This window comes from Mustela erminea, chromosome 6, assembly GCF_009829155.1.
Source record: "Mustela erminea isolate mMusErm1 chromosome 6, mMusErm1.Pri, whole genome shotgun sequence".
Lineage (NCBI taxonomy): Eukaryota > Metazoa > Chordata > Mammalia > Carnivora > Mustelidae > Mustela > Mustela erminea.
The window spans coordinates 132,039,156-132,055,659 of NC_045619.1; the positions used below are offsets into that span (position 1 = coordinate 132,039,156).

At 47.2% G+C, this 16,504-nt stretch overlaps 1 protein-coding gene across 1 annotated transcript; it reads left to right on the forward strand.

The window, feature by feature from the left end:
- The first annotated feature begins 10,224 nt into the window (after window positions 1–10,224).
- Window positions 10,225–16,290, forward strand: BAMBI (BMP and activin membrane bound inhibitor). The gene is made up of 3 exons (XM_032349750.1): window positions 10,225–10,322; window positions 13,534–13,821; window positions 14,266–16,290. Exons 1-3 carry the CDS (start codon window positions 10,247–10,249, stop codon window positions 14,682–14,684), a joined length of 783 nt encoding a protein of 260 aa, XP_032205641.1. The 5' UTR covers window positions 10,225–10,246; the 3' UTR covers window positions 14,685–16,290.
- The last annotated feature ends 214 nt before the right edge of the window (window positions 16,291–16,504 follow it).

The following is a 16,504-nucleotide window of genomic DNA, read 5'->3' on the forward strand; positions in this document are numbered from 1 at the left end:
TTCCAGGGTCCTGGGATCGAGTCCCACATCGGGCTCTCTGCTCAGCAGGGGGCCTGCTTCCCTTCCTCTCTCTCTGCCTGCCTCTCTGCCTACTTGTGATTTCTCTCTGTCAAATAAATAAATAAAATCTTTAAAAAAAAAAAAAAAAGAAACAAAGTTTCTAAAGGACAGATTGGTCACGTGGCTGCTTTTTGAAGGCCTTCTTAAAGTATTTCTTGAGAAGTAGTGACTTTATTCGACTCGATAGAGAAGGCAATGTCACTTACTCTTTGCGGCGCTGATTTCATTTGTGAGGCTGTCTTTCACAGAACCTGGAAATGACCTTAGAGATCACTCTACTGGTCACATCTGATCGGTGACCGTACAGGTCTAGAGGGATGTAATGATGTTTGGCCCAAATCAAACACTGGCCCTTTCCCCTATGTTTATCTATTTTGTTTCCCACAGGGCTTAATTTTAAGACCCCACTTACATTCCCCGAGTTAAGGGGACAAGAGGAACGGGGTGATGGTTGTGACGGGGGGGGGGGGGTGGGCAGGTAAGACAGAACTACAGCCTGAACAGACACGCAAGGGCACAAGGACAAGGACAGCGTTGTTTCTAGCCCGGGGGAGGGGGTGAGGGGATCCGTCCCCACCAGAAGGGTCTGCCCGCTGGTTTCACTCGGGCACCAGTCGGTGTCGCCGGACTTGCCACAAGTGAGGGGGGCGGCGGCGCGGGGCCCAGAAGGGCTGGGCGAGCCCGGCCAGCCCGGTGAGTCCGGCAGGTGAGCGCTGCCCGGCGGCGCGCACCTGAGCTTGAGCGCGGCGCCGCGGGGGCGCGGCCGAGCCACGCGGGCGGGGCGGGGCCCAGGAGCCCCCGGGGGCGTGGACTCGGCGCGGGAGGAGCCGAGCGCCGGTGCGGGTGCGTCTGGGCCGGGGCCGAATGATGTAAAACAGAGCGGAGCTCCTTGGCGCCTCGGCACCATTACCTTCAATTATAATAATTGGTGCCTCTGCAGCGCTTGCTTTCCCCCCGAGGGAGCTCTCGCTCGGCTTCATTGTTTGCCCGCCTGGCGCTCTCGCTCTCCGCCGGTCCGTCCGCCTTGGTCCGCCGCTCCCAGCCTCGCCCTCCCCTCTCCACCTTCTCTTTCCGGACATTCTCCGGGGGGGGGGGGGCGCAATTGCACCCCAGAACCCACATTAATATCCCACTGATTGGTCTGACGTGGGGCTGTCTCTGTTCCTCTGTTTTCAACGGGAACTTAAAGGGTCTTGCCTCTGCGCTCACCTTATCCTTGAACTAGTACGTCCAGGTGCTTCTCCGCTCCCATTCCGGGGCCGGAACTCACCTGTTTCCAGAAAAACTGTGCGGGTCTTCACAGGATGACTTGAAGGATTAGGAAAAAAGGAATGTCACCCCCCTCCAATACCCACCCCCCCACCTCCCACCTGGCTGCCCTTTCTGCAAACCTTCGTTTAAGTTCTGCCCTTTCTACAAACTGTGTTGAAATGAGGCGGTCATCTAAACGAAGGACGGCAGGACGGTAAGCGTTGTGAGGGCAAGGAGCCGCTTCAGTCATCTTACTGATGACCCATAAAAAAGAGTAAGGTTCATGAGTACAGTCCATGGCAAATACGTCGATGTTCAATCAGGATTTTGTTGGAAATGCTTCTCTCTGACAGTGAGTAAGCAACATCGCACTTCTTTGAAAAATGCTATTGAACTAAAGATGGGTAGTCTTTTAAAGGAGTCTTTTACAGGGTAGGAGCTACTTCTTGGGTTTCCCAGAAGACTAGGGGCATGGATTCTGGCTCTTCCTTTAGTGAGCAGCTCCATTTCTTGCATAATGGTAAGTTAGCCGACCAATTTGTCTCTGCTGATTCTTGGACTATTCAGCCGTCCTGAGAACTAACCTGTGTGGGCAAGATCGGCGCTGTGTTTAGAGAGATATCGTCATCCTGCCAAGACTGGGTCGGCAGTGGCATTATTTCCACTTCAAACAATCAGCTCTGGGGAGAAGAAAGTCCTGAACCCAGCTGAAGACTCCTGAAGCTACCATAAATCTGTTCAGATGATTCAAAAACAGATTTGCATAAGCTCAATGTTTCTAAGAAAAATCATATAACATTTCTGTAGGGGTCCACCGTTAACATGCTGATCTTATGTTACTCCCTTGGTGATCTCTGGGACAGTGGGGGCGCCCAGCACGCTCGTCCTCATTTTATGGAAGAGGGAGGAGGGGCACCAAGGGGACATCGGATTTGTTGGGGACAACACACGAGTGGTGGAGCATGGATACAAATTCAGTTCTCATCTCGTGCTCCTGAATGAGTGTGTTCATTCAGAATTCCCTTGTTGCTGGATGACACTGTGAAAGGCATCAAAGGGAAGAGAAAGCGTAATGGAAGTATTTTCTGGTCTTTATTTATAATGTCTCTGAATAGCCAGAAGGAAAAGGGAAGCATAGTAACCATATAAACAATGCTGCTTCTCTGCTTCTTTAGAAAACTCTTTTCAGGGGCGCCTGGATGGCTCAGTGGGTTAAGCCTCTGCTTTCAGCTCCGGTCATGGTCTCAGGGTCCTGGAATCAAGCCCTATATCGGGCTCTCTGCTTCAGGAAGGCTGCTTCTCCCCCAACCCCCCACCTCTCTGCCTACTTGTGAGCTCTGTCTGTCAAATAAATAAATAAAATCTTTAAGAAAGAGAACACTTTTTATATTCCTATGATTTTATGGGGGAATAGCTAAGGGGTGGGGTGTGGGGCAGTGGGAGTGGAAGGGCTCCAAGGAAGCTAGTGATTGTTTCGGCTTTTTGGTTGAAAGTTGGTGAATTTTGTCCATGTATTACATAGAGACTGCTATACTGAAATCAGGAAGCCAGAGGGCCGATGCCATTTGCCATAGGGATGGAAGGCAAAAACCATTTATCTCGTGAGCATTGTCTCTACGTAAAGGGGGCTTATGTCTGGATAAAAGCAAGCAGAAGTTCTGTCAGAGCAAAAACCGGAGCTAAGGACAGGATGCCAGCTTTTGGGGAGAAAGGTGAGAAGAGAGAACCTTAAAGAAAGGAGACCCCGGGGCGAGGTTGTGCCGCTGCCTTCGGCTCAGGTCATGATCCCAGGGTCCTGGGATCGAGTCCCACATCGGGCTCTCTGCTCAGCAGGGAGCCTGCTTCCCTCTCTCTCTCTCTCTCTCTCTCTGCCTGCCTCTCCGTCTACTTGTGATCTCTCTCTATCAAATAAATAAATAAAATCTTAAAAAAAAAAAAAAAAGAAAGGAGACCCCAATCTTCTCATTTCCCGTTTCAAGGAGGCTGGCTTCCCAACAAGATAAGGGATGCTCATTAATTCTCGATTAGCTGTATCCTTACAATAAGCCTATTCTATCTGTACAAGAAACCTCTCCCAAATTAACTAATCTTGAGTGGGTCTCTTTTTCTTTTAATTAAACAAGTCTGACTGAACAGTGTACCATGAATGTGTATATTTTATTTATTTATTTATTTTTAAAGATTTTTTTTTTTAAGTAATCTCTGCTCCCAGCATGGGGCTTACACTCCAACCCTGAGATGGAGAGTGGCATGCTGCACCCATTGAGCCAGCCAGGTGTCCCAAATGTGCATATTTTATTTTATTTTAAAGATTTTATTTATTTATTTGACAGAGAGAGATCACAAGTAGGCAGAGAGACAGGCAGAGAGAGAGGAAGGGAAGCAGGCTCCCTGCTGAGCAGAGAGCCCGATGCGGGACTCGATCTCAGGACCCTGAGATCATGACCTGAGCCGAAGGCAGTGGCTTAACACATTGAGCCACCCAGGTGCCCCCCAAATGTGCATATTTGAAATGACGTCTTCAAGACGCTAGGCTAAAAATATAGGTAAATGACATTAAACCATAAATGGGACAGTGGAGAGTTATGTTTTTAAACAAATTCACAGTAGAATAGGAGCTTGTTTGTTAGGTGGCCAAATGGAACAAAGGAACATTATTGAAAATAGGGGAAAACGCTATTTAAGTTCTTCCCTTAATATCAAGGAGAAGAACAAGAATTCTGTTCACTGGTAGTCTCATTCTGTGCAACCCTGTAGCTCTCTCCAAAACCTCTCCGCACAGAACACATTTCACTGCAATGCATTCAATATTAGAAGATATGCTCATTTGGCTGGTATTTCATTCCATGGGTTCAACCCATGCATCAGATTTAATGTGTATCTTGATACTTTGTAAATGATAAATAATGTATAGCTAATTATTGTCTCAGAGATTATTATGAAATAAACACAGTGGCATTGACAAAAACGTGATGGTAAATATAAGTAATTTCCAAGTTCCACCGCGACAGACTTCCTTCTGTTTTGTCAGATTTTAGTTTGGAAGATCCACTATTAGGGGAGAATGGCTTTAGGATAAGAAGTCACTGTGGGGTCACCAAAGGAAGAAGAGTGGGTAGAAGCAGAAAACTTGGGCAGATTTGGGGTAGTGGAAAAGGATGCGTGGTTTCAGTCAATTTCAAGCTAGAGGCTGAATGTTTGGCTGTCTAATGAAAATATCAAAGCTCCTGAATTTCAGTGGTTTGAATGTGAACATTTTTTTTTTTAATCCAAAAGAACACAAGCAAAATATTGTCAGCTAAGGAGATAGAACTCAAAAATACTCTTCCTTGCATTTCTGAACAGCATTGTGGGTCAAGGATGTTCCTGTAAGTAGGGATTTACTTAAAGTCATTCCTCTGCTTTAAAGGATTGATTTACCATTTTAGTTAAAAGAACAAAAGGAATCTGGGCGCCTGGGTGGCTCAGTGGGTTAAAGCCTCTGCCTTTGGCTCAGATCATGATCCCAGGGTCCTGGGATCAAGCCCTACATCGGGCTCTCTGCTTAGCAGGGAGCTTGCTTCCTCCTCTCTCTCTGCCTACCTCTCTGTTTACTTGTGATCTCTGTCTGTCAAATAAATAAATAAAATCTTTTTTAAAAAAAAAAGAACAAAAGGAATCAAACTGGTTATTTGACATCAGGTAGGCAAAACTTGCAGGTTATTGAAAAATTTCTAAAAGTTCTACTGGTTTAATCATATTAACATAACCGGATAGAATAAAGACTATGGCTTATGGTCAAGAATCACACAGAATAGGGGTGCCTGGGTGGCTCAGTGGGTTAAAGCCTCTGCCTTCAGCTCAGGTCATGATCCTGGAGTCCTGGGATCGAGCCCCACATCAGGTTCTCTGCTCTGCAGCGAGCCTGCTTCTCTTCCTTTCTCTCTGCCTGCCTCTCTGCCTACTTGTGATCTCTGTCTGTCGAAAAAATAATAAATAAAATCTTAAAAAAAAAAGATCATACAGAATGTATTTGATGCTCTTGGATTATGAATAATACTCATTGTTAAGTTTATAAAGTAATGTTCTTTAAACAGGGACATTTCTTTGTGTATTCTAAACTTAGTTGCCTTAAATATTCATTTTTCTAAAAAGATTTATTTATTTATTTGAGAGGGGTGAGGGGCAGAGGGAGAGGAGGGAGAAAATGTCAAGCAGACTTCCCACTGAGCCCGGAGCCCATCCTGGGGCTTGATCCCACAACCCTGAGATCCCAATCTGAGCTGAAATCGAGAGTTGGGTGCTTAACCATCTGAACCACCCAGGTGCCCCAAGTTGTTTTAAAAAATCTTAAGAAAACCTAAAATCCTGCAGGGTTATTTGTAAGACCCCACAGCATCTTTGCTAGCTTGTGGGAGGGTGGGTATTTTGGAATGTGACCTTCAGAGCTTTTTCTAGGTCCTATCACACTACCTCCCGGACTCTGCAGTCAGTTCATTTTGGAAAGAAGAAAAAAACTCTCCCACCCCTGCAAAACAAAACAAAACCAAACCCCACTTCACTAGATAGCCATTCCTTTAGGCTGGGCTAATCTCTCACCTTTGACTTTATTCCATTGAAAGCAAATTTCAGTTCTGAACTCCTAACTTCCACCGAGAACAAATGACTTATTTTTTAAAAAGCTGCTACTAAGAATTCAGAGTGTTATCTAACCTCTGTGGATTGTTAGTTGGTAGACGATTTGTATAACAGGCAGAAATGTTAGATTCTATCCCTAGACTCTAAGAGTTTTTTGCGTGCTAGCCAGGAACCTGAACACAAGTGTTTCTCTTCGAACAAAATGTCCCGAGTTATTTTTCTTCTCTATTGTGAAGAGAGAGGCATTGCTGAAAATGGGGATCACATGTAACTTAGGGAAACAACAGCATTATTTGAGTAAGTGGAGATTGGTATTTACATCTATGTTAACAAAATGGGTTGGACATAAACCACCACCCTTTTTGTTATTTATAAAAAATAAAATAAAATTTAGTTATTCTGTGGTGTACAGCAACCATAAAATTATGTCACAGTGGTGTGTTGTGATTCTATACATTATATACACTATATATGATACGTATCCAAATATGTCCGAGGACAAAACATATCTACAACACTCTTTGAAAGTAATAATATTAAACTATTATGATGTTTAATTATTTCAGTCAGGCCCAGAATCAGCATTCTGTTCTTAGGTATGGGTAGCTGGTTTCAGCTTCTGTATTCAGAATTCCTTTCATAAGAGTAAAAAGAAATCTGGTCATTGATTCCCTTTCTTAATTTATATATCCAAAAGATACTAGCTTTTACTATTTTCTCTTCTACTTACCAACCTATGTGTCGGAAAGTAATAACTGAATTAGGTACAAAACGCAAGTAAAATTCTGTAAAGAAGCAATTTCCTTGAGTCTTAAATTGAATTAAAATTGTTACCTATTCTCTCAACTATTAAAATGGCCTCATAATTGACATATTATCCATAAACCAATTTTGACTTTCCACATTGATTCAAACACTCTCATACACTTTGTTGAAAAGCCCAGGTCTGCTCCAAAACCATTAGAAAGTACAGACTTGTTTCTCTTCAAACTAATTTCTGGCCATTTAAAAAGTCTGCCCATTAAACTAATAATAATAAACAAAAGAGTTGAAATCATTGTCTGAGGGATGGATCATAAACTCTTATTCTGAATCGTGTTTGGAACAAAAATGTATTCACCCTAGAATGATAAAAATAAAAATTAATTCAATAAAATACAAGTATCATAGTTTGAATCCTTTGGGTGAAAGTACAGGAATCTTAAGTAAAGGGCGCCTGGGTGGCTCAGTGGGTTAAAGCCTCTGCCTTTGGCTGGGGTCATGGTTTCAGGGTCCTGGGATTGAGCCCCACATCCGGCTCTCTGCTCAGCAGGGAGCCTGCTTCCTCCTCTCTCTCTGCCTGCCTCTCTGTCTACTTGTGATCTCTCTCTCTGTGTGTCAAATAAATAAATGATATCATTAAAAAAAAAAAGAATCTTAAGTAAAAAGGGGAACTTATTAAGGCACCTGAGTTAACTTTAATAAGGAATCGAAGTGACACCAAGTGACTGGGACTCCATTTGGACTTACACGTTTGTCGTTTTTCTCTTTCTTTGCAGACAGGTGGACTCTAAATTTGAACGTCACCTGTGACTTGACCTCTCGGAAGGGAAAGCATCTCTGGCCAACCACCCAGAAGAGAGTACTTCATTGGCCCAGCTAGGGTCATGTGACTACCTATGGCCAGAGGCGGGGAGGCCCCCAGTCTGGCTCCTGTGCGCCCTCCAGAGAAAGCAGATGTTCCTCTGAAGTGGGCTGGGAAGGCACTCGGAAAGTGTTTTCTGCAATACAACTTTCATTAACCCATCCTCCACACTGCCTTCTGTTAAACAAGTATTTATCTGCATTACCAGTAAGTATCATTATTTCCTGATGCACCTCTGCCTGCCCCTTGCTTCACACTTTATGCTCCAGCAACAAAGAACCGCTTGCAGTCCCATCTCCCCATCCCCTACTGACCACCCACATCCCCCAACACAATCAATAAATGTCACACCTAAGTTCCTGTGGTCCTCTATGCTTGTAATGGTCTCCTCGCGATTCTCTTTTTTCTTTAGGAGTCATGCCGGATGTCACTGCTTCCGGCTGACCATCCAGACTTCTGTACCTTCCTGGGCCGGTTATCTCTTCTTTGTGCATCTAACATTATGCACATAAATCTCTATGATCGTCCCATTGCATTGTTTGTGATTTACTGTTTAGCTTCTGACAGCTTTACAACCCCAGAGTCTGGCCTATAGTGGGCGCTTCGAGATAGTTGAATGAATGTGCTCTAGAAGTTTCCTTTTAGCTAATAATTGACTCTCTAGAGTTAAAAAAGAGTGTGTCATTACATGACATTCTAAGGCGCTCACGCATTGTCTGCATGAGCCCCTTAGAATTGTTAATTTGTCAAAGAATCCCATGTCAGGAAGTTCTAATCAAAGTTCTCAGGACCAAGGGTCAGCCCACCACTTGAGAGATACTTGCTGTTTACCTGGTGCCCTAACCAGTTTAACTTCCTCTTAAAAGGTCCACTCAGTGTTCTCTCCCATCCTTGTAGATGCGATTTTGATCTAGTGAAGGAATGGGCAGAGCATCAATTCATGAAATCATTTTCTTCTTTCTGCATATAAACATTTTTTAAGGGCAATTTCATTAACTGTATCCTGTGTCCTCTGTGGACTTTCAACTTTAATTTACTGGGTTCACCTCGATTTTTGGTCCTCCAGACATGGATATTTTTTTTTCTTAGCCTCAGAGCTCATTGCTGTACCATGGTCTAAAGGGATTTGACTTCACATCTGTCACCTTAGCATTAAATGCTTTTCTCTTCCTCTCCCCGCCACCCCTTGACATTTTATCTGGTAGGGAAATGTTGGCTGATCCTAAAAGGAAATTTCTCAAACGGTGGACTTTTGTTAATCTCAGGTTATGGGACGAAAGGATACAAGAGCATTCCCGCAGATAAGAGTTTTAAGTTGAATTTAGCCTTCAAAAAGTAAAAACAAAAGAAAACGTAACACAACAATAGCAAAACCTCCAGGGCTGCCTTTGGGTAGTTGGGGGCCGGCAGCCCTGCAAGTCCTAATAAATGAATTAGTATCTCAGAAAGGAGATCACTGCGGGGCTGATATTGATCAGGGTCAGCCGGTGTGTTTGCCTGCGATTGTTTGGGGGGTGGTTAATTGAGTGTTAGTCTCGGCCTGTGTCGTCTCGCTGGCGCCGGGTGCTTTTGGATTTGCTAATTTTCGTTAAGTGTCTCTAGCCGGCTCCTCGTCCCCTGTCTCCCCAGGAGAACTTAGCGGCCCCCACTGATCAACAGTCTGTCTGTCTGGGCTTTATTGATCAGAGGGCGGGCGGCTCAAGGCGGATGCGCCGAGAGGGAGAGGGGGGGAAAAGGCTGAAAGCAGACCCCGGCCCCCGGCCGCCCCCCTTCCGGGCTCCCCCGACGAAACCCCCTTCTCGGCCACACGCGAGCCCCCAGGGCTCGCCAGGGGCGCCGTGGCAGATGGCGCACGCCGGGGGACCGCCACTTGTTCCTGGGGTTCCTAGAGCGCGCAGCGTGGCCCGGGAGGCCTTCCGCTAGCGACCCCTCGGTCCCTCGCGCGTTTCGGGGGCAACAAGAAAGTAGCCAGGGGATGGGGGACGCCGGCCCAAGTCTGAGTTGTGAAGGTCCCGGAGGCGAGTGCCAGAGACCCGGCGGCCGGGATCGACCCGAGCCTCGCGAAGGTCACGGACGCGCAGGCCTCCGCGAGGGGGAGCGCGGGAGACAACAACCTCCCCGCCCGCAGCCCCAGACGCCGGCGCCGCTAGTAGCCGCGGGGCAGGTCCCACCCGGCCCCCCTCTGGGCCCGCCTCCTGACTGCGGAGATGATCGACTGGAGCCTGGCGGCCAATCGGGCGGCGCCGGCGCTGCAGGGGCGGGGCCGGGGGCGGGGCGGCGTCTGGCCGGCTCCAGGCGCCGGGCGCTATTTACGGCGCGGATCCGGGCCGGCAGAGGCGGGCGCAAGCTGGAGCTCGCGGCTGGCGGTCTGCGCGCGCGCTCGGGGAGCTTCTTCCTTCGCGGAGTGGCCGGCCGAGGGGGAGCGAGGCCCATAGCCCACCCGGGACTGCGGCGCGGAGCCGAGCGAAGCGGCCCCCGGTGGCCGCGGAGTGGGGCCGCGAAAGTCCTCTGGGCTGCTCGGCGCCCCTCCAGCCGCGCTCCATGCTCCGGCCGCGGCCCGGCTCCTCGCCCGGTCGCTGACGGCGCCCGCCGCCCCGGGGAGCCCCCATGCCCTGCGCGCTCCGGGAGCCGTAGGCTGCAGTTGCGCCGCGGCTCCGGGAGCCGGCGGGGGCGCCGCGGCCGTGGGGGGCGTCAATGGATCGCCATTCCAGCTACATCTTCATCTGGCTGCAGCTCGAACTCTGCGCCATGGCCGTGCTGCTCACCAAAGGTGGGTGCTCGCCGGCCGGCCGAGGCGCGGGCTCTCCGCGGAGGGGCGCGCGGGGGTCCCGGGGCGGCCGCTGCCGCGGGCCTTTGAAGGCGGCTGCCAAGGCTTTGTTAGCGGCGGGCGAGGCTTCCTCCCGCGCTGGAGCCCGCAGGTCGCGACAAGTTGCCTGTTCTTAGAAGTCGCGGCGGTGGCTTCGCGGCCGCCCCCCCTCGGGTGTCCCGGGGCCGGCGCGTGGAGGTGGAGTCAGACCTCGGGGCAAGTGGTTGTCAAAATGTTTTTGTAAGTCTGTCCGCGGCGAACTTTCCTGAACGTCTGCAGCCGGGAAGCGGGGCCGTGGTGCGCGCGGGGACGCAGCCGCCCTCCGCACCCCGCGGCTGGGGGCGGCCGCGCCGAACCCCCGACCCTGCGGGCCGCCGCGCAGGGCCGGAGTGCGGGCGGTCAGCGCCCGTCCCCAGGTGTGCCTCCGTCCGCGCGTGTGCCTCCGTGTGTGTCTCTCCGTGTCTTTGTGAGCCGGCGAGTGTGAGAGAGGAGGTGCCCCAAGTGCGAGTCTCCGTGTGCAGGAGTCTGATGGGTGGCTTCGCGGGCTGGGAGGGGTGGGCTCCGGCAGCGGTCCCATTTCCCACTCCCCTCAGGGTTTACACTACTACCGGGGGGAAAAAAAGAAAGAAAAAGGTCGGTTTCTTTTTGCTTCCTGCAGTCTTTCGCCTTTTGGGTTGAAATAACCCAAACTCCTAGATTTCAAGGATTCCCCCGCCATGAACTCTCCTTACTGTTCTCCGAACAGATAATTTTTCTTTCTTTTTTTTTTTTTTTAAATGGGAAGCGTTATTTAGCTTTTGCACTCCCCCCCCCCCCTTCTCTAATTGCCATGTAGCAGGCATGAGGTTAAAGGATAAGCTAGCCCAGAAGGATGCTGTGCTACGGTATTTATTTATTTTGAAAGGAAGGGTGTAATTAACCCTAAATAACAGCCCTGGTAGCCTGCAGAGGGGAGCCTCCTGGCCCTATCAAAGGCCGGCAGAACAGGGAGGGACTGAGGCTGACATGAAGTCACAGATACCGAAACTATGTGCCTGATAATGATATAATTAGGGGATCAGAGATTTCTGACTGCTGCGGACTTCAAAAGCTTTAAAAGAAGCCAGCAGTCTCTCCTGTAGCCATCTTGACTAAAGCAGACATTTTTGTTTAATCACTACATACAGTAACAAGAAAGGGGGGGAAACAGAAGAGCATTGTTCACTGTTTCCAAATACCAGTCCCCTTTCTGGGCCTTTTGCATGCCACAGGAAGAAACTTTATGAAACGACAGAAATATAGTTTTAATACAGTAATACAAAAGTCCATTCAACTTGTTGAAATGTGGCTCCAATTAAAAAAAAAAAAGTTGTTAGAACTTTCGTAGTTACCTGTCAAAATTTTATTAGACTGTTTTAGGTCATTGAAAATACAGTATTTTAAATAGGCTCTCATAAACATTTTACTCTATTTTTTCTTTTTTCATTCAGTGCTCTTTTTCTGCACTGGGCTTGAGGTGCATGGGATCAAAATGGACTTTGAATCTGGTTTATTTCTACTTTAAATCTGTTGGTGGAATTAGTCAGGCTAGGGATACGTAGTCATCACCACATAAGACTGGTGAGCTTTGTGCAAAGCATCGAGTAAGCTTGGAAAGAGGAGAGAGAACCTCTAAAAAGCAAGGTTCCAACTTGAAGGTCTTCCTGGAGAAGGGACTTCGGCCCAGAGTGGGACAGACCAGGGAGCTCGCCAACCGATGCTAGAGCAGGACCTCCAGCTTTGGACAGTTAAACTCAAATTGCCAGAGATCTGTGATTAGCTGGAAGGTTTTTTTCTTTTTTTAAGAACGAAAGCATTAGCGTCTGATGAAAGCTCGAGCATACCATACAGTGGCCTGGAATTTGGACAGATAATTAAATGAGACACCTCACTCAGGCGTTCACATTCGCAGAGAGGAGGAGGAGGAAGAAAGGAGAGGGTCTATAAAACCACAGTCCCTGGTGTTTAATTTCAGAGCCGGGGTTTCAGTAACTACTAGAACTTCTGATCGGGGAGCTGGGAAAAGGTGTGTGCCTCAGTTCTTTTTACGGTAGCATTAGTTGTGGCATCTGACAGTGACCAGAGCCCACGGGGTCAGATGCGCTATTGGTGATCGCTCTGAAACCCAGATCATTTCAACTAGAGGAGGATGCTAGAAGCCTCAGAAGCATGCACTGCAGCAAAATGTTACCAGTGACTTGCAACTCCCCAAATAAGTTTTATAAAGGAAACTTTTAATCACTTCCTGGAGAAGAATTTGAGGTTTCCTTAAGGATTTTTCATTCAACCGGCAGAGGATTTTCAATTTCAGTGTTTCCCCTTTTAGATCCGATGTTGAATTACATGTAAAACTGGGGAGTTAAGGGGAGGAGAAGTTCGCTTTTACACCCGCCTCCCCTCCTCACCCGCCCCCCACCCCGCCCCTGCCCCCAGTTTTATGACTTTCCATTTGGGCTGAAAGAAATTGACTTTGGCAAGCAAACCACTAATTGTAAACTGCCTAGTTCCTGTTTTACAATATACTGACTAAAAGCTCCTCTGCATGAAAAGATCTTTATAGGCAAAGTTTGCCTTTTCTAGAGAGGTTGCAAATAGCTGCCCAGTTTCATAGTTTTAAAACCTCCTGACCGGAGCAATTTCTAGATTGTTGTGTTTCTAGTTAATAACTTTATAAGGTGTTAGCTAAAGCTCTTAAATCTTGGCACAGCCCTTTAAGGTAGTAAACAATTCAGTAGTTCCGATCAAATATTTATACTGACAAAATCAAAAAGCCTGGCATTTTTATGTTGTATGGTCACGTAGGATTAAAATGAATAAACAGTGTAATTCACCTTACAGTAGGAGAATTTCTTGTGATGATTCTTTTCCTTCAGATCCAGAAGTAATATTTTGAATTAACCCGCTAACTCCTTAGAAATCGCAATTGAACTCTGATTCTCTGCAGTTGGGATTAGTACGTTTCTAAAATTACCTTTAACTGGGTGGAAATTTAAGCACTGCCTTGCACGCAGGGCTCTCCCAAGTCTGCTCCAGGCTGCCACTGCGGGCTCTCAGCTGAATATCCAGAAGTTCATGCCTTTGAACTTGAGCAGTTGCCCAGGTAGAGGCTTTATCTGGGCTCAGGAAGGCGCGTGACGCAATTTCTCATTGTCTTCAGGTGAAATCAGATGCTACTGTGATGCTGCCCACTGCGTGGCAACCGGCTATATGTGTAAATCCGAGCTGAACGCCTGCTTCTCGAGGCTTCTCGATCCTCAGAACACAAACTCCCCGCTCACCCATGGCTGCCTGGACTCTCTCGCAAGCACAGCAGACCTCTGCCAAGCCAAACAGGCCCGAAACCACTCTGGCACCGCCGTGCCCACATTGGAATGCTGTCATGAAGACATGTGCAATTACCGAGGGCTGCACGATGTGCTCGCCCCTCCCAAGGGGGAGGCCTCAGGTAGGTAGAAGCCCCCTTGGACCAGCACGCGGGCCTCCTCTGGCGCGCAGCGGCCACGACTTGTATGTCTGCTATTGATTTTGTTGTTAATGTAATTAGAGACACCAGGGGGAGAGGCCTGGCTGTGGATGCGAAGATGCATCTCTGTTGAGTAGCTTTTCTGTCTGCCTGAGCATGAGGTGTCTGTCTGCATGATAGGTTTTGCCTGGCTTTTCCACTTTTGGAAGACCCAGAAGACCCTTCCTGTTCAGGAACCACAGTCCCTACACAGACTGTTCTCGGAAGCCCATCTTTGCACCGCTGGGCAGCGTGTCGTTTGTAAATAGTGTTGATTTCACCGTAAGCTGCTTTCTCACAGGGTGTCTCGTTGCAGATGGATAGATGATCGTAAGTCCCGGTGGGAGGGCGTAACCGCAGTCCGCTCACACGTTTGTGTTGCTCTAGGACAAGGAAACCGCTATCAGCACGACGGCGGCAGGAACCTCATCACCAAAGTGCAGGAGCTGACTTCCTCCAAAGAGCTGTGGTTCCGGGCGGCCGTGATCGCCGTGCCCATCGCCGGGGGCCTCATTCTGGTGTTGCTGATCATGCTGGCCTTGAGGATGCTCCGGAGTGAGAACAAGAGACTGCAGGATCAGCGGCAGCAGATGCTGTCCCGTTTGCACTACAGCTTCCACGGACACCATTCCAAAAAGGGGCAGGTGGCCAAGTTAGACTTGGAGTGCATGGTGCCGGTGAGTGGCCACGAGAACTGCTGCCTGACCTGTGACAAGATGAGACAAGCGGACCTCAGCAACGACAAGATCCTCTCGCTCGTGCACTGGGGCATGTACAGCGGGCACGGGAAGCTGGAGTTTGTATGACGGGGTCTGACCCCAAACCGAAGTTCTTGGACGCTGGAAGGCTTGGGGTTCTGCTGGACAGGAGCACTTTATCTGCAGAAAAAGGAACTCACCGAATCACCTTTGAGAGAAGGAATGACCTCTGCAAACAGAATCTTGGATATTTCTTCTGAAGGATTATTTGCACAGACTCTTAAATACAGTCAAATGTATTATTTGCTTTAAAATTATAAAAAGCAAAGAGAAGACTTCATACACACTGTTACCAGGGTTTTGCATCTGAGCGAGCTGGAATTGAGTACCTAAATAAACTAAAATGTGCTCTGTGTAAGCTCCAACATCTTGATTTATTGTAAAGATTTAAAAAATACATATATATATATATTTTGTCTGAAACTTAGCGGTGTCTTGTCATAAATTAAAAACTAAGTGGGAGGTGTAAGAAACTTCATGTTAATTTTACAAATGAAGTTCTGTTGTTGCTCACAGTAGGGTCTCAACTATAGGATTTGGCTTGATTTTTGTTTGTTTGCTTTGTTTTGCCTTTTTTTTTTTTTTTTTTTTTGGTATTTAAATAAGACCAAGATCTTGTTTGTCCTTACCTGCATATTTGTAGTTTTCTTACAGTGTGGAGAATTTCCAACTGTGTCCTGCCCATCATTCAGTATCTTACCCACGTGTTTTTTGTTAGGTGTTAGGATAACCCTGGTTTTTAGCTTTCACCTATGAGAAATCCTAAACTTTTTTAGACCAGGTGGGATATGGTGGATCAGTGTCTAGAGCTGAGAAAAGGTCATATTCATCAACTTCAGTTGCTCTGAAATGCTTTTTAAAAATGTGTCTACCTCCAACCAAATAAGAAAAACCAAACCAAGTCCGCTAAACGAAACTTCTCCTAGTTAGTCACTGTCTACTTTTACTACGTTTGGATTGATTTACCATATCAGTTGGCTTTTGTCTCAGACCAATTTAAGTATTTTGGATCCCAAATTAGCCAAACTCGATTGTGTTATGCTCCTAGTTTTCAAACCTTCCTTCAGTGCAGTGTTATACTAATCTATTTTTTTTTCAGTGTTTAGAAAGGGTTTCAATACTGAGGGTTATTTGTATCAACTGAGATTTAAAGAACACTAGGGTCCTATGCCCCTCACATCGACTTCAGCCACTGACATACTGAGTAACAGTGTTTTCACTCCTGTAGGAACTTCTGTCTGGCAAGACTGCTCAGCCTGAATTCAAACCCATGCCATGTTTGTGTACTTTCCCCCCCAAATAGGTCTTTGTTATCCTAAACGTGAGAAGAATTTGCCATCTAGGATTCTTTTTTCTTTTTTTCCTGATTCTTTTGTATATTTGAAACTTCTGCTTAAAAATGAACCTCTAGTCTGCATATGTGAGGATGGGGTTTTCTTTTACTGAGTGTTAAAAGATTGTGTGTGTGCATATTTGGGGGGTTATTTTACGATAAGCATAATTTGGGTCCTTTAAGACAGATGAAGTCGCCAAGTTCATGGGAGAATCAGTCGAAATGACTAGTCTAAAAAAACGAGTACCTAGATTATCCAATAATTAAGAGGCCACAGCCCCATACAAAGTAGGCTATGGAATAAATATACATTTTAATAAATGATGGCATTCGTATTGTGCTTTTTGAGAATGACAGTTCTTGCACGTGTGACTTCCAGTTTATAAAGCGTATGAACTTTTTGGTGTGTTGCTTTTCAAGGGAGCCGGAGAATTGTGGCCTAACTATCCAAACCCATCTAGAGAAGAAAATTCACTGAGATTGCCCCTTGATGGAGTTTCGACCCTCACCTTCACGGTGAGCTCCAGATCAAATT

Coding starts and splice junctions, on each gene's coding strand:
- BAMBI (XM_032349750.1), top strand. CDS start 10,247: ATGGATCGCCATTCCAGCTACATCTTCATCTGGCTGCAGCTCGAACTC. Junction 10,323..13,533: donor GGCCGTGCTGCTCACCAAAG/GTGGGTGCTCGC, acceptor CATTGTCTTCAG/GTGAAATCAGATGCTACTGT. Junction 13,822..14,265: donor TCCCAAGGGGGAGGCCTCAG/GTAGGTAGAAGC, acceptor GTGTTGCTCTAG/GACAAGGAAACCGCTATCAG.